Source organism: Eptesicus fuscus, chromosome 9 (assembly GCF_027574615.1).
Source record: "Eptesicus fuscus isolate TK198812 chromosome 9, DD_ASM_mEF_20220401, whole genome shotgun sequence".
In the NCBI taxonomy this organism is placed as follows: Eukaryota; Metazoa; Chordata; class Mammalia; order Chiroptera; family Vespertilionidae; genus Eptesicus; species Eptesicus fuscus.
The window spans coordinates 35,530,813-35,554,559 of NC_072481.1; the positions used below are offsets into that span (position 1 = coordinate 35,530,813).

Here is a 23,747-nt window from a genome sequence, read left to right on the forward strand (position 1 = left end):
GGTTGGGCAGACAGTGCCTGATGCCGCCCACGGGGTCCAGGCAGCCATGGGGTGTGGGCAGGCCAGGCAGGCTGCACCTGATGCCGCCACGGGGTCGGGTAGGCATGGCAGCAAGCACCTGATGCCACCTGCGGGGTCCAGGCAGCCATCGGGGTGAGGGCAGGCTGGGCAGACAGTGCTTGATGCCACCCGTGGGGTCGAGGCAGCCATGGGGGTCAGGAAGGCATGGCGGCAAGCACCTGACGCCACCTGCGGGGTCCAGGTTGCCATCGGGGTGCGGCCAGGCATGGTGGGCAGCTCCTGACCCCGCCCGCAGGGTCCAGGTCACCATCAGGGTGCAGGGAGGTTGGGCAGACAGTGCCTGACGCCGCCCACAGGGTCCAGGCCACCATCGGGACTGGGCAGGCATGGCGGACAGTGCCTGATGCTGCCAGCATAGTCCAGGCAGCCATCGGGGTGTGGGCAGGCCTGGCAGACAGTGCCTGACGCTGCCCATGGGGTTGAGGCAGCCATCGGGGTGGGCAGGCATGGCAGCAAGCACCTGACGCCACCTACGGGGTCCAGGTTGCCATCGGGACTGGACAGGCATGGCGGACAGTGCCTGATGCCGCGCCGCCCAGGGTGTCCAGGCCGGCATCGGGACCGGGCAGGCATGGTGGGCAGTGCCTGACCCCGCCCACGAGGTCCAGGTCACCATCAGGGTGCGGGCAGGCCAGGCAGACAGTGCCTGACGCCACCCACAGGGTCCAGGCCGCCATAGGGACCGGGCAGGAATGGCAGGCTGCGCTTCATGTCACCTGCGGGGTCCAGGTCACCATCGGGACTGGACAGGCATGGCAGACAGTGCCTGAAGCCGCCCGCGGGGTCCAGGCAGCCATCGGGGTGCAGGCAGGCATGGCGGGCAGGGCCTGTTGCCACCTGCAGGGTCCAGGCCACCATCGGGGACCAGGCAGGCCATGTGGGAAGCGCCTGATGCTGCCCGCAGGTCCAGGCAGCCATCTGGGTCTGGGCAGGCCAGGCGGGCTGAGCCTGACGCTTCCCACTGGGTCGAGCCCACCATCGGGGACCCAGATAGGCGGGGGTGGCCAGGGTCTTGGGATCATTGTCTGCCCTGGGCCTCCTGTGGACACAGTTGGAGCAGGCTGGGGTTGAACATTTTAATGAAAATGGGATGCCTGTGCACCAGCCCATTGCGCCCAGTCCCTGGTGAGGAGAGGGCAGTGGGCAGTTAGCAGGCACCAGGGCTTGGAATAGACTGGGAGCAACCTGCAGGCATGCTACCAGGAAGAGGTGCTGAACCATGATGATGCAGAGGGCTGGCTGACAGAGGCGGGAAAAGGTGCAAACGAGGCGGCTCTTGCTGGCGCTGAGCTTGAAAAGCGCATCAACAGCCTGATGGACTAAATCGCCTCTCTGAAGAAGGTGCAAGAAGAGGAGATCGCTGAGCTGCAGGTGCAGATCCAGTATACTCAGATCTCCGTGGAGATGGACATGTTCTCCAAGTCTGACCTCTCTGCAGTGCTCAAGGACATCGGTGCCCAGTAGGAGAAGCTGGCTGCCAAGGACATGCAGAATGCAGAAGAATGGTACAAGAGCTGCTCACCATGCTGACCAAGAGCACTGCCAAGAACACCTATGTGGTGTGCTTTCAGACACCGCCAAGGACGAGGTGTCTGAAAGCCGCCGCCTGCTCAAGGCCAAGACCCTGGAGATCAAAGCATGCCGGGGCATGAACGAAGCTCTGGGAAAGCAGCTGCAAGAGCTGGAGGATAAGCAGAACTCCGATGTTAGTGCTATGCAGGACACAATCAACAAATTAGAAAATGAGTTGAGAATTACAGAGAGTGAAATAGCAGGATATTTAAAAGAATACCAGGACCTCTTCAATGTGAAGATAGTTTTGGACATTGACATTGCAGCTTACAGGAAACTCTTGGAAGGTGAGGAGACCCGGCTCAGTTTCACTGGCGAGGGAAGCATAGACAGTGGCTACGCCCAGAGTTCCCAGATCTTTGGTAGATCTGCCTAAGGTGGTTTACAGACTAGCTCCTACTTGATGTCCGCTCACTCCTTCCCTTCTTAATACACGAGCAACGTCCAGGAGGAGCAGATCGAGGTGGAGGAGACCATTAGGAAGCTAAGGATGAACCCCCCTCTGAAGGAGAAGCTGAAGAGGAGGATAAGGAGAAGGAAGTGGCTAACGAAGAGGAAGGAGCAAAAGAGGAAGAAGGTGCCAAGGAAGAATTTGAAGATGCAAAGGAGGAAGAAGAAGGATGTGAAGGTGAAAGAGAAGATGCTCCAGAAGCTGAGGATGAGAAGAAAGATGAAGGTGCTGGGGAGGAGCAAGCAACCAAGAAAAGATTGAGCCCTCCTTTCCTTAATTATTTCAGGAATAATCCTCCTGAAACCAGGTCAACCCTGTCACCAACCAAGTGGTTGAGTTCCTGCTACTATATGAATTAAGAAGTCAATACATATAACATTCTGAGGTGACTCACGTTGGACATTAAATGTTATGCTATGACTTTTCTCCTTATGCAGAGTATTTGTTTGCTTGCAGAGTGGCTTCCTGGCTTGCTGCCAGCCTGTGCATGCTACATGCTTATGAGTTCAGGATCTATGACAATGTGAATAATTCAGATGTTTACAATAAAAACACATGAGTACATGAATTCACTGATGTTAATGTTAAACTTCATGAAAAAAATAGTCTTTTGAATCTTTGGTGGTTAGAAATTAAAGACCTCAAATCATATGCAATAAAAGTAAATAAAGTTATACTAAATGACAAAAAAAAACAAAACACATTAGGGGCCAGGAAACGTTCAAAGAACTGGGGAACCATTCCCAAATCAGGAAGGGAAGTCACAGGGTGTATATTATTGCTATGAATACAGTATTTTCTACTACTTACAACATATACAATGTAATGTATTAGATGCCTTCCTATCGCATGAAGTATGTATTCTCATAGAGTAATACTGGTACATATGTTATAGTTATGGCAGTATGTCATATCCTATCTATATTAATAAAAGGGTAATATGCTAATGAGACCTTCCAGCAGTCCTTCCGGACAAAGCCATGGTGGCGGGGACAAGGCAGAGGTAGTTAGGGGTGATCAGGCCAGGAGAGGAAGGCAGTTGAGGATGATCAGGCCAGGAGGGGAGGGCAGTTGGGGGTAATCAGGCTGGCAGGGGGGTGCAGTTGAGGACAATCAGGCCAGCAGGCAGAGTGGTTAGAGGTAATCAAGCAGGCAGGCAGGTGAGTGGTTAGGAGCCAGCAGTCCCGGATTGCGAGGGGGTTGTCCAACTGTGAGTTTAGGCCCGATCCCACAGGGGTCTCAGATTGGAGAGGATGCAGGCCAGGATGAGAGACCCCCCACCGTGCACGAATTTCGTGCACCGGACCACTAGTATTACTATGATTGAAAATGTATTGAGTATGTACCCACCTGTGTGTATGCATGTGTGTGTGGGCTCACTCACCCATATATGCACACTCATCTGAATCTGAGGATGTGAGTTACAGGTCCTCTTCAGTCACCAGGAAGGATCCAGGATGATGGCTTGTTCTAAGAGCTGGGCCAGCCTGTAGTCACTGAGTTCTGAGAGCACACAGCTCTTGGACTCTTCCTGCATCCCTGGCAGGATCAAGTATTATGGACTCTTTCCTTCCCAGAGTCTTCAGTGGAGTCATGCATTCTTGACCCTATCCTGCTTTATTTTTATGATATCATAGGGATAATAGGAATAACTTCAGAGGATTGTTGTGAGAATAAAGGAGTTAATACATTATAAAATACTTAGAATGGCCTAGCACATGGTTAGTGAATAATATAATTCCTAATATATGTATTATGAATTAGTATTATTATTATCATTATTGCTTTCATTGGTATCTCAGACTATCTGTGTTAAATGGGATCAGAAGGCTGCCTTGTCTAACCTAGCACCAAGTACAGAAAGGTGTCAAATAATACTTGTTTATTTTGGGGGATAAGGAACTTTCTTTATGGGATCCCTTGAAGCTTCCCACACTTGTCCTCCCCTGTGATGTGGACCTTTCTGCTTTCCCTTCAGCCCAGTGTTAAAGAGTCTTTACTTCATGCTGAGTTAAGATTTGGCCCCTGCGATTCCTACCATTTATCTTAGGAGATGAGTCTTCTTTTTCTTTTACCATTGCTTTTTAAAACAAGCAAGTATTATTTAACACCTCTCTGTATCACTGCTAGTGAGAGAAGAAAAAGATGACATTGTTCCTGTATTTAAGAATCCTACCTTTTCTTTAAAGAAATTTCCATTTACTTTTGTTGCTCATTGTTAAGAAACAAACCAGGTGATAAGACATGTTTAAATATACATCAAAGTAGAGAAAAGTAATGAAGAATGAATAGTCAGAAAAGGTTTCTGAGGAGGTATGTTAAAGGATAGGCATTTATTTATACATTCTTTTGTTTATTAATCAATTAGTTAATTTAAAAATATTTAAACCTTTATTGACAATCTATAATATGCCACATCTGTGAGTCAGACTTTACCAAGAAATTAAGATGGCAGGACAGGCAGTCCAAGGTGAGGAAATACCAAATACAAAGGTATTGGAGGTATGACGCAGAGGTATTGGAGGTATGACACGAAGCTGTGTTAGGGACTTAATTTGATCATATAAATAAAACATAGGCACAAGGAGGGAGAAATGGCTGATGATGCTGGTATTACAGGGTGATCTTGAGAAGTGTTGTGAGCCAAACTACAATTTGAGGAAGCGGAGTTGTTTGGAGAGTTTTAGGGTGAGTACTGTGCGATCAGATTTTTCTGGAAGCAGGAGGTAAAACTCTGAGTTGGGTGGCAAGGGGAGAAAGGTAAGTGACAAGATGCTACAGGGACCTTGAGCACAGACTTTAGAGTTGCACTAGCCTATGTCTGCTACAGACTCTGGTGCTTACTAACATTGCAACCCTGGGGAATTTTACCTCTCTGAGCTTCTATTTTCTCATCTGTGTAAAATGAATGTTAATAGCCCCTACCTCAGAGAGTTATTGCAATGATTAAATGATAATGCATATAAAACATTTAACACCATGCCTGAGACATAGTGAAAATATAAAAACCAAAATAAGAGAAAACCAGCAGTGCATTCCAAATGAGGGACACATTTCTCCCACACACTCCCAGCCCTCTTTTCCTTTATTCTTTGCATTACTTGAAAGTCCTCATGAATTTGTCCTGCTGAGCCCTTCTCAAATAGATTTTTGTTTGTATCTGTAGCAGGGTCTGGAAAATCTAAGCCCTCAGCAACATCCCAGCTTCCTTGAATGATTACCCCAGGGCCCATTACCTTCACTCTGTCTGCAAATCACGTTAGACATCTGACCCACTCAGGAGGGAAGCTGGGACAGCTGTAGGCATTAGATGAATTCTCCTGATAGCACATAATCAGATTTGGTGGATATGGCAGGCTCTCAGAGTCAAGTTACTAAACTTGGCTAGAACAGGAGAAAAGTGAGGTGATTAGATTTAAAGCATGGGCCCTGATCGGATATACTAGTAAATGAAGACTTGAAAAGATCAGCATCATAACCTGAGGGACCTATGACTATAGGAATCACTTGGAGATGAAGGCATGCTCACCTTATGCTCTAGAAGGCTCAGACTCACACCTCTGAGTCAGGGCTTGAAGTGACTATCACAGACCTTTGGCTGGAGACCTCAAAGCCACTTTCACCAGCATTCTCCCTGCATAAAACTCTGGAGACTAGCTTATTCCAGCAACCTCATATTCCTGCATGTTCAATCACATTACAAATGTAGGCTATCGTCTATTCTCCCTGTCTGTTCTCTCTCTCTCCAGCTTACTTCTCTATCTAAAACCTTCCACTTTCTCCTTTGAGGCAGCTCCATGGTTAATCATCTCACTTGTATCTGTGTTTTAGTTCACTGCTTACTTTACCTCTTGTCTTAACCAAATCATGCTTGTTACGTGATACTTAAAAATTTGCTGAATAAAACAATGAACTAAGGCCTGACTATCCTGGAGGCCATTCCTTCCTTTGCTGCCCTCACTGGAGCTGCCTATTTTGTTACACTCTATGTACAGAAGACTCAAGGGGGAACAACTTCCTTCATTCCCCATACACCTTCCAGGCCATTGTTTCTCTATCTTCTCACTGGTATCTCAAAATGTTCAACATAGGAATGTTGAGGGAGGCAAGCTGGTTAGAAAGGAGTGCCCAGGGAGCTTGTCTGAAAGCTGTCTTTGTATTACAAGAAAACTGTTGTTACTTGTATGCTTATTCCTCCTGGCTTTGGGAGTAGGAAACAACGGGACTCTATTGGTGGGCCTAACACCTAGACAGCTTCTGATGCTACCCCTGACCTTCATGTGCAAAGCCCTGTGCCTTTGTTGCTTATGCTGTTCTCTGTATATCCTGCCCACCTGGGCACTTTCAGGTTCTTACCCATCTTAGACTCCATGGCCCACCACTTAATCCACTTCTCTCTAATAGTCAAAAATCTGTCTTGTTTCCACTATCCTGTCCTCCTTCTGACCACTCTCACCTATTCCTTAGACTAGTACAATCATGGTACTTTACTTCTTTCATTCACTTGAAAGGTACCCTTGACTACAGGATTATGTTTAAATTTTCTAATATGCCTTATATAGTCCCTTTCTAATCTGGCTTCTGCCTTGCTCTTCAGGCACATTTCTCATGCTTTCCCTTCTTACTCTTTGTGCTTTAGCCATGATGAATTTCTTGCTGTCCTAATATTACTGGTATACTTGTCCCCTATTGCCTCCTGGCCTTTGACACACCCATATCTGGAATTCTAGGAGCCCATAATTCATCAAAAGGGACCATGGAGCAGTGTTACAGAGCTTGAAATCAGATAGAGACATATTTGAATCCAAGCTCTGTCATTCACTTGCTTGAGGCCATATGGAATCTCTTTAACTTTTATGAACCTCCATGACCACATCTGCAAAGTGGGGTAACAATACCCACCTTGACAGATTAGCTACAAGGACTGAATCAGGAATAGAATGAGCCCTAGAAACAACCCATACATGGCATGTCCTGTCTCTTTTCTCTCAGTCCTTCCTTTCCTTTATTTTTTTCTTCCTTTCCTTTTGTCTTTTTCTCATCTATGCATTCCAGTTAATGTTTGGGTGGGATTCATAACATTCAGGGACACAGAAAAGCAATGCAGCCACTCTGTGTATAACGTTGGTGTTAGGTAACCTCTGCTCTTCCACAGGAAGCCCCCAGCCTCACTCCCACCCTGGCCATTTAGACAGTTTCAAAAAGACACCAAGAATAAACAATGAATACAACTTGTTCAAGATTCTGCAATAAACAGGGTGTGTGATGATGCTCTTGGACCTCTTAATGTTCTTCAGGCCATCCTAGCTGGGGCCAGCACCATTCTAGTTGTTCTCAACCTCATGTCTGGTGCCCTCCTTCTCACACTTTCCTCCATATGTTTCTGTGCCTCTTGGCTTCTCAGGTGAATGCTACACTGTTCCAGGTGAACCTCACAACTTCCATCCGCTGTGCCAGAACCCCTCCCCAACCCCCCTGACCCCCAAAAAACCATATTTGTCCTCAAGTGGCTTCCAAACTGATCCTAATGGATAAGACTTAGGAAGCAGTCAGTAAAAAAGCAAGTTACTACAAAATGTGGGAGCTGAACTGGCCTCAAATTGTCAATGGATGATTCTGGAAAAGGCACAGTTTGTGATGGATTTTGTATGATTAACAGGATTTGAAGGGACAGAAACGAGAGGCCTTCTTTGTACGTGTGAATGGTTTCAATGTCATACAGCATGGTGGGATGCAGTGAACCTGTGAGGTGGGAGAATATAAAGAAGTTATAGGAATTATGACTGGAACATATTGCCTTTTCTCATGTATGGTTTTAGTATTCCTTTTTGGAGAATGAGCATGATGGCTTAGCAAAATTGCCTGCACAGCATGTTTTAAAACAGAGTTTCCCAAAGTGCTTCTGTGGAAAACTAGTCTCATGAAATGTTCTGTAGAAAAATAATAGTAATAATCTAAAGAAGTGTTGAATAATTTCTCCTACCTTGAATATTCACAATGCACATTCTTTTGAGAGGTCTGAAATAGTCTTGTAATACAAAAACCCGACTTCCCTAGAAAAAGCAGGCATCCCATATCTATGTCATTAAAATATCACACTCTTTATTTCCCCTCAAAGCATTTTTAGAGACTATGACTATTTTGTATACTTAGTTTTAATATTTTATTGACAGCTTCCCACTACAGGATATACTCCATGAGGACAACACCTTGCCTATCTTATTTACCCTCACACATCAAGAGTTTAGTGTGATGCCTGTGCATATAAAAGGTGCTCTCAATAAGAATAAACAATGAATACAACTTGTTCAGCTTTGTGTAATGTTGCATTGTCCAAGCAGCTGACAAAGGGTGGGGCTGGAATTTGAAGAGTGCTGCCAGATTCCAGTTTCTTGGTGACCGACAGGTGGTGTGAGCTGTTGCCCCTGGCCACCTCCTGGGGTCTTGATATTACAGTTTTTCTTGGGCGTTTATTTCTGCTTATTCCCTTTTGAAGCTAGAACGATTGTCTGAAATGCTCAAATTTCTTTCTTTGTATCTTTCAGGCAAAGGCTGCCACCTAAAAATGTTTACTATTACCGTTGCCCAGACCATAGGAAGAATTATGTGATGTCCTTTGCATTTTGTTTTGACCGAGAAGAAGATATTTACCAATTTGCCTACTGCTACCCGTATACATACACCCGTTTTCAGCATTACCTTGAAAGCCTGCAGAAGAGAAACATGGATTATTTCTTTCGGGAGCAGCTGGGCCAGAGCGTGGTAAGGCCCATTCAGAGACAGACAGCTGTGGGGAGAGCATGCAGTGGGTTTTCATAGAATGCAAATAATGGGTACTGGTGCTCTGTAGACTGTGCTTTGGAACTTCTAAAAATTGTTGTTTATAATGTGTAATCCATTACTACAATATGGCCACCAGGAAGCTACAGAATAAGGTATAAGACAGATGCTCATCCTTTTGAAGGAAGCTGATAAAGGTCTCTAACAAAATACAGAAGTTTTGCTAATTTCCAGAAACTCTGAGAAAAAGAAAATGCTTCTACTGGGTGACACAAAGGTCATGAAATCATTTTATGAGTGTGAGCCTCTGAGATGAAGAGCAGATTTGTTTTTCAGTGAATTTAGTTGCCCACAGTGCAGGTTCTCAAGTGGTACACAGTTTGGATGTGCTGCCCGCAGTGTGTTCTGACTCTGCCTTCCATCAGTTCCCAACCCCTCTTCCTTCCCCTGGCATAGTTTCTGGGTCTGGATATTTCAGTCATACACTCTGTATCAGTTTTCTGTTGCTGCTGTAACAAGTTGCCATAAACTTGGTGGCTTAAAACAACACAAATTTATTATCTTACAGTTTAGGAGAAGTCTGAACTTGGTCTCACTGGCCTAAAATCAGGATATCTGCAGGTCTGCATTCCTTCTACAGGCTCTTGGGGAGAATTCATTTTCCTGCCTTTTCTAGCTCCAAGAAAAGGGGTGGGGAATGTACGGCCCGGGCTGTATAAGGCCCACAAAATCATTTGGTCTGGCCCTGCCAAGGCAACCACAGGAGGGACTCAAAATTAAAAATGTAGGAGCTTTTTTCATAGCAACATAAATTTATATTAAGTTAATTATATTGAGCAAAGGATGCGATAAATATCCAAATGGCCCGTGGCAGAACAAAGGTTCCCCACCCCTATTCTAGAGGCTGCTTGCATTCCTTGGCTTGTGGTTCCCTTCCATCTTCTAGGCCAGCAGTGGTGACTTGATTCTTTCTCATGCTGCATCTGACACCAAATTTCCTGCTTCCCTCCTTCACTTCTAAGGACGCTTGTGATTTATGTTAGGCTCACCCACATAATCCAGAATAGTATGTCCATCTCAGGATCTTTAACTTAATCACGTCTATGAAGTCCCTTTTTTCATGTAAGATAACATATTCAGAGGTTATAGGGATTAAGATTTGGACATTTTTGGAGGGGGGGGGGTGCATTGTTCTGTCTACCACACCTTTCTCCTCTCCTTTCCTCTTTCCCTCCCTGTACAACCCAGAGTCTGAAATTGTTCTTCACATTGGATCCATAGGTTTTGGTCTCTGTAATCAGCAATACTTTGATTACTAATAAAGAATAAGAAATGATAATTTGGTTTTACATTTCACTCTTCAACAAATGTGAAATATGTATATTGAGCACTTTAAAGATCCTAAATGAAGATACTGGTGGAATTGGCAGAAAATACTATACTTGAGTTTCTGATATGTGTTGGTGGAAAAATGTACTCTGCCCAGTGACTGTGGGTTCCACCTAGAAATGGGTTCCACTTCTAAATAAAAAATTTCAGGACTATACTGCTTGAAAAACATAGTGTCTGGTCCAGAATACCCCCTAAAAAATAGATATATAAAGAGGACTGTGCATGGCTCAGGTACATGAGAGCCAAATCTTGTATCAAAAGTTAGTGGTCATGATGCTATTTTTATAGTCTGAGATTCTCTATGCACTAAATTTTGCTAAATATCTTCCCTTTACTCTAACACCCTTCGTAATGATGATTCTGATGGGTGCTATGTGTCTAGTGCCTACATATTTTGAACTGAAAATTGGGACACATGTTGTATCAGCCAGCCTGCTAGCAGGAAACAGATGGCAGCCTCACATTAGGATCATTTGTGTAGGGCTTAATAAATGGGCTATTTACAAGGTGTGGGCAGTGTGTAGGGAAACCACAGGGTATAGTGCCATTCCCTGGGGCTACTAATAGCTTCAAGGGTGTGAGGGGAATTAATGGTTACCAGAATCCAATAGTAAAGAGTCATGTCATGGGCCACCTTGAATGGAAGAGTGACCTTCAGTTGAGGAACAAAGTTGGCCTGAAATGACCCCACAGGGAGGGAGCTGAGAAAAATAAATACATAGAGCTCATTCTCTTCCCTCTGATCTTTCCAGAGGTTCTTATTGACCAACCCAACCAGAAATCAGAGGGCAAGAGAGCCCATAGATTTAACCCATACAGATAAGCCTCCCTGGGCAAAGAAAAGAGTGGATAAGGGCAGAGAATGGATGTAGAGAGGCAACTGGAATATATTAAGCACAAATGGTCTGATCAACAGTATGTTACTGGAAACAGTGAGATTATTTGAGATGGGACTGTCAGAGAAATTCTGAGATGAATGTTTGCCAGGCATATGAACCATGATATGAATTAAGAGAGTGAGAAGTTCATCCAGTGCTCATGACTTTTAAGCACAGTGTCTGTACAGTTAATTCTTGTGTCCACCATAGTCCCCTCTTAGGTTTATGCTAGGCAGAATGTCCATGGACTTTGAATGGCTATTGAGTGAATTCTTGAATGAATAAAAGAATGGCTTAAGATATATGTCTATATATATGTGAAGAGCTAAAAGCAATGTGAAGAGCTAAAAGCATCAAAGCATTGATAGGAGGGATAATAGAATTAGTTAAGCTGCCAATAATATTCAAATATATATCTAAGATAACAGCAACATAAATAAGATAGAAGTTTATTTTTCTCCCATATAAATGTCTACATGTAGGCAGTCCAGAGGTGGTATTATGGCTCTGGTTTTGCTCCTTGAAAGCCTTAGGGTGTCGGGTTCTTTCAGCTTTCTGCTCTGCCATCTCTGGATCATGGCCCTCAATCTCATGATTCGCTGTGGAATTGTACCATTACATCCATGTTCCAGGCAGCAAAGATGAAGGGGTTATGGGGAGAAAAGAGAAGATGCAGTTAGGTGATACTTTTATTTTTATCCACATTTAGCTAAAGGGAGGATGAGAAATGAAGTTTTCATTCTGGGTGACCATGTTTCCAGCTAAAAGTTGTAGTCCTAAAGATGTCAAGAACTGATGTTGAAGGAAAGCCTTGGTCTCTGCCTCAGGAGACCTGAATTCTGCTTCCAGCTCTAATACCAAAGTACTCATATGACCTTGAATATTACTTCTCCTATCTGAGGACAAGATTTTTATCTATAAAATGAAAAAGATTGACTTGAATAGGGGTTTTCAAATTATCTTTTGAGGAATACCTCAGTTGATAAAACAAATACTTTGAGATCCCTGTCCTACTTCAGACCCTGTGAAAGTCACTGTGGGGATATATAATGAGGTATACAAGTCTTGGTGTACTTCTAGAAATGCATTCTATACCAAAGGAAATAAGACATGTTCAAACAGATATAATATTTTTAAAGTATATAATTAAGGATCCCATGAGTTGTTTAAAGATTTAATGGTCAGCCCAGTAGTGTGGCTCAGTGGTTGAGCATCGACCTATGAACTAGGAGGTCACAGTTCAATTTCCAGTCAGGGCATATGCCTGGGTTGCGGGCTCGATCCCCAGTATGGGGCATGCTGGAGGCAGCCAATCAATGATTCTCTCTCATAATTGATATTTCTATCTCTCCCTCCCTTTCCCTTTCCTCTCTGAAATCAATCCTATATAATAAAAGCATAATATGCTAAGTGCCCAACCAGTCGCTATGATGCACACTGACCACCAGGGGGCAGATGCTCCAACTGGTAGGTTGGCTTGCTGCTGGGGTCCAGCTGATCAATCAGGACTGGGCGAGAGGGACTCCCTATGAGTCCTCCCATGGTCCCTCCCCAGTGGCCACCCAGATTGGCTTGGACTGGGCGAGACGGGCCTGATTGGCCCCAATTGCTGGCCAGCCTGAGGGACCCCACCCGTGCACAAATTGTGCACCGAGCCTCTAGTAAAAATATAATTTAAACAAAGAGTCAGTGGCCAGACTAAACATCACGGAAAAGATGGGCTTTAAGCTGAGTCTTGAAAGATGTTAGGGTTACTGAATACAGTAGGGGAGGAGGTAGCCAGAAAGCAGGAGGCAACCTGAATCACTGCATGGTGTTAGTTGGTTAGAAGTCTGAGTTGATTGGAATAGGGAATCTTCCGACTGGAAGATTAGGATAGACAGGAAGTTTGGAACCAAACTCTGGAAAGCCTTGTCATATCAAGGAATTGTGGCTATATCCTTTATTCAGATTCAACACATATATAAAGTGCCTGCTGGGTCAGGCACTTTATACATACTGTTTTTCTTATTTCTCACAAGAGTTTTATGGAGTAGGCAGGATTGTCCCATTTGGGAGATTAAATGATCTAAGGCTAAAAAGTTAAGTTACCTGGCTAAAGCCACAGGCTAGTTCATGTCAGGGCCAAGATTTAAACCCATGGCCTCTAACACCGGGTCCTGGTGCTTTGATAGACCTACTGCTGCTTTCTATGTTGGATCTACTGAGACCCACAATATATATTTGAGAAAAGGATTATCTTATTAAAAGCGGCATCTTAAGAAAATAAGGTTAATGGAAGTGTGGGAGTATATACCTATACTGACTAAAAAAGGTTATGGAAGTTTTGTGGGTTGGCTTAGTCCCCTTGTTCTGGGCCTCAAAACAGATACCAGAGATTTTAAAGCTCTCTGGCATACTTTTGCAGATAGGACAATTCTTGGTTACCAGGGTGTTTAATGTGGTTTATGTCTGAAGGCACCACTATAATTAGTTAATCCTATTTCAATTTGCAGGGAGGATAATTGCAAGTGGGAAGACTAAACATGTTAACATCCAGATCTTAGGAAGACCAGGCAATAAGCAAGATTTTGAATTTCTAGCACTGTAACTATTAATCACCAAGGGCATGGCTGCTACTGCTACTATTTATATACTAGTGACACTTTATTTTATAACTCACCAGTGGCCCCTTCTAACCCCACCAAACAAAATCCCTTTATACATGCATCAAAGCCACAATCTGATATTTAAGATAAATACATATTTTTTTCTGGTTGTTTTAACAACTTTGTTGAAGTATAATTTACATACCATAAAATTCACTCATTGTAAGGTATAATTTGATTATTTTTAGTAAATGAATAGTTTTACAACTATCACCATGATTCCGTTGTAGAGCATTTTTATCATCTCAAAAAGTTCCCCTTGTAATCTTCTCTCCCCCTCCCTAGGCAAGTACTGATCTTCTCTCTGACACTGTACATTTGCCATTTCTGAACATTTCATATAAATGGAATTATATATTGTATAGTCACATTTTGCATCTTTCACTTAGCATATTTTTTATATTCATCCATGTTGTAGTATGTGTCAGTAGTTCATTCATTTTTAGAGCTGAATACTATTCTACTAAAAGGATGTACCATGTTTTCTTTACCTGTTCTCCAGTTGATGAACATTGGGATTATTTCCACTTTTAGGCTATTATGAATAATGCTATTATGAACATTCATGTACATATATTTGAGTGTACATGTGATTACATTTCTCTTGGGTTGTTTTCTAGGAGTGGAATAATTGGAGCATATAGTAAGTGCATGTTCAACTTAACAAAACAACAACTGCCAAATTGTGTCTCAAGTTAGTAGAGCCATTTTATATCCCTATGAGCAGTGTAGGAGAGAGTCATAGTTTCTCCATGTGCTTACTTGGAATTATTTATATACTAGTGATTTGGTGCACGAAATTCATGCACATTAAAAGGGAATTCATTAGAAGAAATATTTTAATATTGCTATTTGTCCTTTCTCTATAATAAAAGTGTCAGAGATGAAAGAAAATTATTAAAGTGCATATGAAAATCTTCCTCCTGTCAGAGTCTGGGGCGTGCCATGGGAACCAAAGTCAAGTCCCCGCCCACCCATGTGCACCTTGAAATCTCGAGAGACCCAGACCCGGCTGGCCCCACTCCCATTGGCCTAGATCCAGAACTGGCTGGCCCCACCCCCGTCAAGCCCCGCTGGGTGGGGACGTGGCCTTGGGTCACCTGGCCTGGGGCAGGGGGCACACTTTGAGGTCCCCATCAAGCCCCGCTAGGCGGGGGTGAGGCCTGAGGTTTCCCATCAGCCTCAGGTCCCTGCTGATTGCTTGTTAAGGCTCATTACTGGAACTCAGCCTCCACTGTGGGCACAGCATTCTTGTATTATGGGATCCCTGCCTCTGCTGTGGGCGCAGCCATGTTGTTACCATGTGATGATCAATTTGTTTATTCCCTCTTTATTAGATAGGATTTTTATTATAGCCATTTCAGCAGGTGTGTAGTCATATCTCATGTGGTTTTAATTTGTATTGCCTAGTGACTAATTATTTTGAGTAGCTTATCATGTGCTTATTTTCCATTCATATATACTGGTAGTCTTTGATGAAGTGTCAGGTTAAATCTTTTGCCCATTAAAAAATGGGTTATTTGTGTTCTTATAATGAGAGTTCCTTATATAGTCTGCATGCAAGTCCTTTTCAGATACATGCTTTGCAAATATTTCCCCCTAATCTATGCCTTTTCTTTTCACTCATTCTCTTACCCATGCTTTTCGCAGATAAAAGTTTTAAATTTTGAAGTCCAGTTTATTAGATTTTTCTCTTATGGATCATGCGTTTGGAGTCTTATCTAAGAACTCTATGACCAGCTGAAGGCCACAGAGATTTTTTCCTCTATTTTCTTCTACATTTTATATGTCATTGGACTGATAAATGAACACAAAAGTGTGTGTGCGTATGTGTGTGTGTTTTGAAAAAATTAGGTGTAGGAAGACATTCTCATACTTAGGGATACTTAAAAAGGAAGTGTCTAACAAAGAAAATAATCTGATAGTGTATTTTAAGGAAGCACTAGAAAATACTAGTAATTTATATAAAAATAATACTGTGTAGGTTCTGCAACAGGTTAGCTCTATGCCCTTAGGTAAAACACTTCTCTATGGGCCCCAAAAAGCCAGACCATATTATTTCAAGCATTCCTTCAACATAAATTATGGTTCAGATGCTCATGCCATCCTGATTGTATGTTCTGAATACACATCAACCTATTGTAATGTTTCTTCTTAATCTGCTCTTTATTTTATAATAGTGGTAGTTATTGAATACTTAGCATGTGCCAGGCCCAGTGCTTTAGCCTTTATATATATTATGTCACCCAGTCCTTGCAACACCCCTATTATATGGTTATTACAGTTATTGAATGTCTAACATGTAACCAGCACTCTCTGGGCTCCAGGGATATTGCAGTGAAATCAGGCAGAAATCCATGTATTCATGGGGTTTACATTCTAGTAGGAAGAGACAGGAAATATTGGAGAAATTAAATCAGGAAAGGGGATGAGTTTTGTGGCAAAGGCGTCACTTAGAGGGAAGCATATAAGCTTTGAGATATGTAAGTATTATGTTCTCCCATTATAATTTTTAAAAACTGAGATACAAGGAGGTTAAGTAATTTATCTATATCATGAAGTTGGGATTTGAAGCCAAGCCTTTGTGGAGTACAAAGAATGGACTCTAAACCAGTCCTGGAGAGGCAAATGTTCTATTCATATATATAGTCATTTACTAAATTTTTACAAAATCATTCTTCAATATTGTGGATATCCTGTGGTCACCTTCTGCCTGTCAGGCTCTGTGTTGGGTGCTGGAGACAGTAAGATGAATAAAAAGCACACCTTACCCCTGAGAAGCACTAAATGTAGTGGGCAACACAGATGTAAAAACTAATAATGGCAATGTTGGTTAGACGCTTGATATAATAGTAGGCAGAGACCCTGGGCATAGGAACCCCCATGGGTTCCTCAAAATGCTTCTATTGAGATGGGCACAGCTCAGCAGCTTCTTGGCTCCCAGATCAGCAGTCAGAGAATGGCCAGGTGGCAGAGGGAGGATTCTAAAAGCCTTATCTTGAAAGATTTTCAGAATCCAAATCAAATTATAAATCTGGGAGTCAGACAAAAAAAAAAAAGGAAGCTGAATTATGAAGCCAAAGTAAAGAGGAGAGTGGACATGGTCTAATCAGAGAAAGCCAGAAAGCTGGGGACAGGAGCAAGAGGAGCAGATGGGACGGGTATAAGGAGATCTGAAGAACTTAACATCTGGAGCTTGGTAGCTCCTACTGCAGTCCTTGCATGGACTTATGTGGAAAAGCTAGGACCTCAGAAAGGAGCTGGAGGGAACTCATGACCTTGTGGGCAGGAACATCAAGGAAGAGAAGACAATGATACTAAAGAAAAGAGGCTAGAGAGTGTGAGCACTCTTCTGACCAGCATAATAACTTCAAAATAAGGTGGTCCCCTTCCCTTTTTTTTCCCATATTCCTTCCCCTTTGAAGTAAAACATCATGGAGTTTGCAGCTGGCAACATTACCAAACAAATATATGAAAACTAATTATATCTTTTTGGCTGAGTTTTAAATTGATTAATTGTTGGAAGTTAGTAATCTCAATTTTCAGCCCCTAAGCTACCTCTCAGGAGAGTTCTATGCCCCCCCCCCCCCATCTGCACCAAACCTTGTCCTGATCAGACACTAAATTAAACAAGCCCAGTGTTTTGGCTCCCTTCCAGCAGGCCACTGTATAAGTCACCACTCTCTTGGCATAGTTTTTGCTATTCCTTTAAAAAGAGTCCAAATTAATTGGAGGCAGATACATCCTCTCAGTGTCTGGCGGAGGGGCTTCCAACTTACCCTCCTGATGCAGGTGGCCCATCCATTACAAACCCCAGCCCTGGGTAAACAGGACCTGTAAAGGAGATGCTAGGAATCGTAACCCTGGGTTCTCCTTCTGCTAGAACAGGAGGCACAAGTCTGATTTACCTCAAGCTGCGGAGGCTCCCCAGACTGCCTCCTAGTTCAGTGAATGTATCAACATCATTTGAGTTGGCTATGCCAGAAACCTGTCCTATTTAACTCCTCCTTATTCACTCCTCACATATCATATGTGGCCAAGTATTATCAAGGGTACAACTCAATATCCTTCATATTTATCCCTTTCTTATCTCTGCTGTCAGCACCTTAGTTCAAATGATCAGCATCTCTCAGGAAATTACAACAGCTTCTTTAGCCAAGGGGTATAGGATTGTGAGGTAAACAGGCCTCCAGGCTTTCTCTCTATTCTGTTAACATAACTGCTTCAGCATTCCAGTGGCTGCCAGAAAGCCCCAGCCCTCCTCCTAACCGTGTGCTCCCCTCACCTCCTCACCCTCCTGACGATGAGATAGAATGACCTCTTCACTGACCACCACCCAGCAGGGTTGGCAGACTGCATCCTTCCTGCTAACATTAGACCATTCTCTCTCTCCCCTTTTATAAAAAGACATTGAATAGAAATACATGTTTTGAGCTCTCAGCCATCAGTCTATATAACCCTCAGTCACTCCTTATTGCTGCCATCTGCTGACCACTTGAGCACTTCCCTTAATCATGGATGACATTGGTCCATAATTATCTTTTCCACTACACTGCTGCCACCATATTGAGTAATTTTAGTATCTACGAAAATGACCCATCGAATACCCTGGCCTTTTAGTAGTTTACAACAAACTAACAAATTCTTAGCATGGTGTGTAAGATCCTGCATAACGCGGCCTTTGCCTGCTTCTTCCGCCTCTCATACCCTCTCACGTTGTTGTCTGTGTTCTATGGTTCTCTCTGTGAGCCATAGGTTTTCCCCCTAACTTGTATACACTCTGGCCCATCCACCTGGAATGTTCTTTCCCTGGCCCTACTTCTTATTCTACATGCAGGATCCAAGGTGAACATCACTTTCTCATGGAATATTTTTCTGACATACTGTTCCACAGAATTGTTTGAGAGCCTTCATTACATGTGTTTATAGTGTACTCTATTTCTCCTTTAAAACATGTATGACTCTTCTGATTACTCATTTGATAGCGATCTTCCCCATAAGTCATATGTTTAGGGAATGTGTTTGTATTTCAGTATGTAGAGGGCTGGGGTAGATGGAGAAGTCATGCTGTTACAGCCAGACTTCTTTCTTGTTACCGCTCAGGATGGCCATCCTTTGTCAGTTCCTCTGCAGCCACATTTTCATTTTGTTGAATCACTGGTATATAACATCAGGGCACAAGGTCATTTCTTTTATGCAAGTCATAGAATGTCAAAGCCAAGATGAATCCTAAGTTCCTCTAGTTCTGGGGTTTTAAAACCATGCTATGCTCCCTGCTTCCCTCAGGAGGGATCTGGGCTCTGAGCAGCACCTTGGGTGCTACTGAGGAGGGAGGGGAATGAGGGGCTCCTGAGGAGTCAGGGCTCTGGCCTTTCTTGTCCTCTCTGGTACATAAGCCCCTACTTACCTGCCTTCCCTATAGACTTGGTTTGAAGAAAGGACTCAGATACTAACAATATTTGCAAACTTTCCTCTCTTTCTGCAGCTGGAGTCACAGTGGCCCAGAGAGGGGAGGTGCTTTCTTGAGTCACCAGTGAGTGAGTGGGACAGCTGTAGCTGAAAGCCCAGCTGCTGACTTCTAGATTGTCCACTGTAGCCCACTGCCTCTCACTTCCAGTCCATTTGCAAGGATAGCTTACTTGTCTGCTCTTTCTGCAAACATTGAGCACCTACAAGGCAGTGAGAAGAAAATCAGATGCTTAAGTCAGTAGTGTGAGAACATGGTTTAGAGCCTTGACCTTGTCACTCATTGACTGTACAATCTTGGACCAATTATTTAACCTCTCTATACCTCTGTTTCCTCATTCATTAGTCCCCCTACCCCTCAATAGATATCCAGATAAACCCCTTATTCAGGCATAATTTAAGCAGAAAGATCACCAGGGCTAGTGCCATATTGGGATTTGAATTTTGACTCTGCCACTTACATCGTTCATATGTCAAATAACCTCTCTGCCCCTCACCTGCAAACTTGACATTGTGATTTAGCTTCAGGGTTATTGTCTTGACAAGAGGCTTCTGTAGATGTTATATGGAAGCGGTGAAAGTGCTACTAAATTGTTGGTAAATACTTTGGTAAAGTGCATTTGTAATACTGTGTTTCCCCTATCAGACTCTAAGCTCCCTGCAAATGTAGTAGTCCCCCTTTGTTTGTAGGAAATACATTCTAATACCCACAGTGGGTGCCTGAAATGGCAAGTAGTACAAAACCCTATATGCACCATTTTTTCTATACATGCATACCTATGATAAAGCTTAATTCATAAACTAGGCATGATAAAAGATTAACAACTAGACATAATGAAGTTGAACAATTATTACCACAAAATAAGTCTTACTTGAACATGAGTGCTGCGATATGACAGTTGATCTAATAACGGAAACAGCTACTAAATGACTGACAATGATGGTGGTGGTGATGGTGGTGAGTGAGTGTGGTAGCATATACAGAATGGGACAGAGAAGGATAGAGTGAGATTTAATCCTGTTACTCAGAATGGTGCACAATATAAAACATATGAATTGTTTATTTCTGGAATTTTCCATTTAATATTTTTGGAGTGCAGTTGACCACAGATACCTGAAACTTCAGAGAGTGAAACTGCAGATAAGTGGAAACTTTGTCATATAAAAATGAAACCAACTAACATTTAGAGTGTTCACTACATTCTGAGCACTATTCTAGCTGCTTTATTATCTCATTTAATCAGCATCAACAACTCTATGAAGCAGGTATTACACTACTTAATAAGTGGTAATACCCTTATAGAGGAAACCAAGGTGTAGGTGACTGATGGGGAGTGGGAAGAGAACTGTAGGTACATGGAAGAGTTTGTAACCCAAGCTGGGGGGTCAGAAGGAACTGTATAGGTGATGTAATATTTGAGCTCTATCTTGGAGGCTACTTAATGGGTGAGGACACCATATGGGTGATGTAGTTGAGGATACTGATTGGAAAGACATCTAGAAAGTCATGCTCAAAATTGGCTGAAGGCTGTGGAGGAGTTTTGGGGTGCATAGAGGAAAGGCCTCAAGGGATATAGTTTGGGGAGGCTGTGGCTGATAGTGGGTCCCAGAGTAAGTCCCCAGTGCTAATAATGCTGCTTAGAGCTTCCTTGGAGATCATCCCTGCCTAGAGCAAATCATCATTTATCAACACAAAAGGGAACAGGGAAGTAGGGTGGGGGGAGAAAGGAATCAAAATTACCCATCATCTAGTTCTGACATTATCTCTTGGCCATTCTTAAAAGACAAAAAGATTACAATGACAGTGATTGGAAACTCAGAAAGGTGATTATGGTGTGGGGGTGACTTCCTAAAGCCTCTTAGGGAAAAGAAAATAGAACCAGATGCAAAACTTTATAATCCATTTTCTAACAAAAGTGTCCTGCTACAGGGAGACTTGCTAAGTTAACTGGACATTTTCTTAGAATCCTATTAACATTTAGGGAGCTTGTTTCAGTGTTAAAAAACAGGTCACTGACTATAACTTTTGGCATTTTTGTATTTATTTTGGCTTAAAGAAGGTTTCAAAATGGTAGGATTTTAAAGGAACTAACTACATGATTTTTGTCCTAAGAAAAAGTTTGCTTTGTGTTACTTTGGTGACTTTGCCAGCCAGTGATGGCTTGAGAACAATATGTTAGGACATGTTCACAGTCCATGAAAGGGACAAAGGACAGGGCAGTTGGAATTGGAAAATCCAGGTGAGATTTGACTGGTGGCTCCTGGCTAAAATCCTGTTCCTTCCCAGAGCATGCTGTTGAAGTCCCCAGGGAATCCTTCAACAAGGCTGAGGTTGGATTAATCTTCTCCTGGGACTCTGCTCACTTCTTTAGGGTTGTTAGAAGTGGGGTTTGAGGAGGGGCAGGAGGAAAGCAGGTTAGATGCTACCTTACAGAGCCTCCCTCAGGTTTGACATTCTCCCAGTGAGGGTGCTGTTGCTATTTCTTTTCCTCTAACATTGTCAACCTCTGTTTCCTCCTTTGTCTGCTTCCCTATTCTCTTTTCCTTTCTATTTTGTAATCAATGAAAACAGAATAATTTCAAGAGAAACATCAAAAGTACTGTATTTAAAGTCATGTCCATCGCTAGCTACACATTTCCCCTATCTTTCAGGTAATTTATGGGTACTGTCCCAATAGAACTTTTCTTGTTTTGAGGCAAAACATTCAGAGACCCAATTTTCCACTTCTTTGTACGTTTTGAAGTGCTGCTCAGAAAGTGCGTGCGCCATAGATCAGAACAAGTGATAATCTCAAGGAGCAAGGTCTCGTGAATACGGCAGGTGCATTAATACTTCCCAGGCAAGATCTTTAACTGGTTTTGAAGTGTGTGATGGTGCCTTATCATGAAGCAAAATTACTTTGCCGTGTCTTCTAGCACATTCTGGTCATTTTATGATCACAGCGTGGTTCAAATTGATTATTTGTTGTTGGTAGTGATCAGTATTAACGGTTTCACCTGGTTTTAGAAGCTCATAATACACCACACCTTCCTGATCCCACCAAACGCAGAGCATTGTCTTCTTTCCAAAGCCATTTGGCCTTGCAGTTGATGTTGATGGTTGACCTGGATCAACGCATGATTTTGTGCATTTGGGATTCTCAAAATAAATCCACTTTTCATCGCCAGTCACAATTCGCTGCAAAAAAAGACTCTTTTGTGCTATTGAAGCAACATTTTACTGATGACTTTTCGGTTTTCCATTTGTCTTTCGTTCAGTTGATGTGGCACCAATTTTCCTTCTTTAAAATCTTTCCCATTGCTTGTAAATGATCAGAAATTGTTTGCTGAGCAACGTTTAATTTTTCTGCAAGTTGTTTTTGAGTTTGACACGCATCTTCATCCAATAATGCTTCTAATTGTTGGTCTTCAAACTTTTTTGGTTGACCTGGACGTTCTTTGTCTTTCACATCAAAATCATCACTTTTAAAGCGTTTAAACCAGCATTCACAAGTATCTTGAGATGGAGCATGTTCACCATAAGCTTCCTGAAGTATATGATAACTTTTTCTTCAAAATAAAGTAGTGAATTAAAACTTCCCACAATTGCTCTTTTTTGGCACCAAATTCTATATTTTTAAGCGTAAAAATATCTATGATGTTAACACCTTCAGAAAATTGGACATATGAAGTTTTGAAGCTTGCTGTCAATACAACAAAATAGCATACATATCAAATCACATATATATCAACATATGTGTAACTCCATCTATTGAAAAAAATTCGCATTATTAACTGGTACACCTGATATATACACTGAGTGGCCAGCTTATTATGATCTCTGAACGCATAATAATCTGGCCACTCAGTAAATATATATATATTTAGAGGTCCGGTGCATGGATTCGTGCATGGGTGGGGTCTAACCAGCCTGGCCAGGGGGAGGGGACATGGGCGGTTGGCCAGCCTGCCTGCTGGTCGAACTCCTGGTTGAGGGGACAATTTGCATATTAGCCTTTTATTATATAGGATATACACTGAGTGGCCAGATTATTATGTGTTCAGAGATCATAATAATCTGGCCACTCAATGTATATAATTTAAATGTATATTTATTTATTTGTAAGAGCTAAAGCTATAAAGTTCTCAGGAGAAAACATAGGAGTGTATCTTTGTGATCTTGGGTTAGGCAATGATTTATTAAATGTGATACCAAAAGCAAAGGAGCAAAAATACAACTTGGAATTTATCAAAATTTAAAATTTGTATTTCAAATGATACCATCAAGAAAGTGAAAAGAGAAGCTACAGAATAGGAGAAAATATTTTTAAATTATATATCTGAAAAGAGACTTCATCAAGAATATATAAAGAATTCTTACAACTCAATAAAAACACCAAAAAACCCACCAATTGAAGAATGAGCAATGTATCTAAACAGACATTTTTTTAAAGAAGATACACAAATGGTCAGTAAGCACATAAACAAATACTCAACATC

The 23,747-nt window shown here is 42.5% G+C and overlaps 1 protein-coding gene across 1 annotated transcript in view; it reads left to right on the forward strand.

Annotated features, from left to right (window-relative positions):
* The window catches only part of BEND5 (BEN domain containing 5), an 800,567-nt gene that overhangs the window by 520,516 nt on the left and 256,304 nt on the right, over positions 1 to 23,747 (forward strand). The window contains exon 4 of the mRNA XM_054720869.1: positions 8,650 to 8,866. Within this exon, the coding sequence (XP_054576844.1) occupies positions 8,650 to 8,866 (217 nt within the window). The remainder of the gene's footprint in view (positions 1 to 8,649; positions 8,867 to 23,747) is intronic.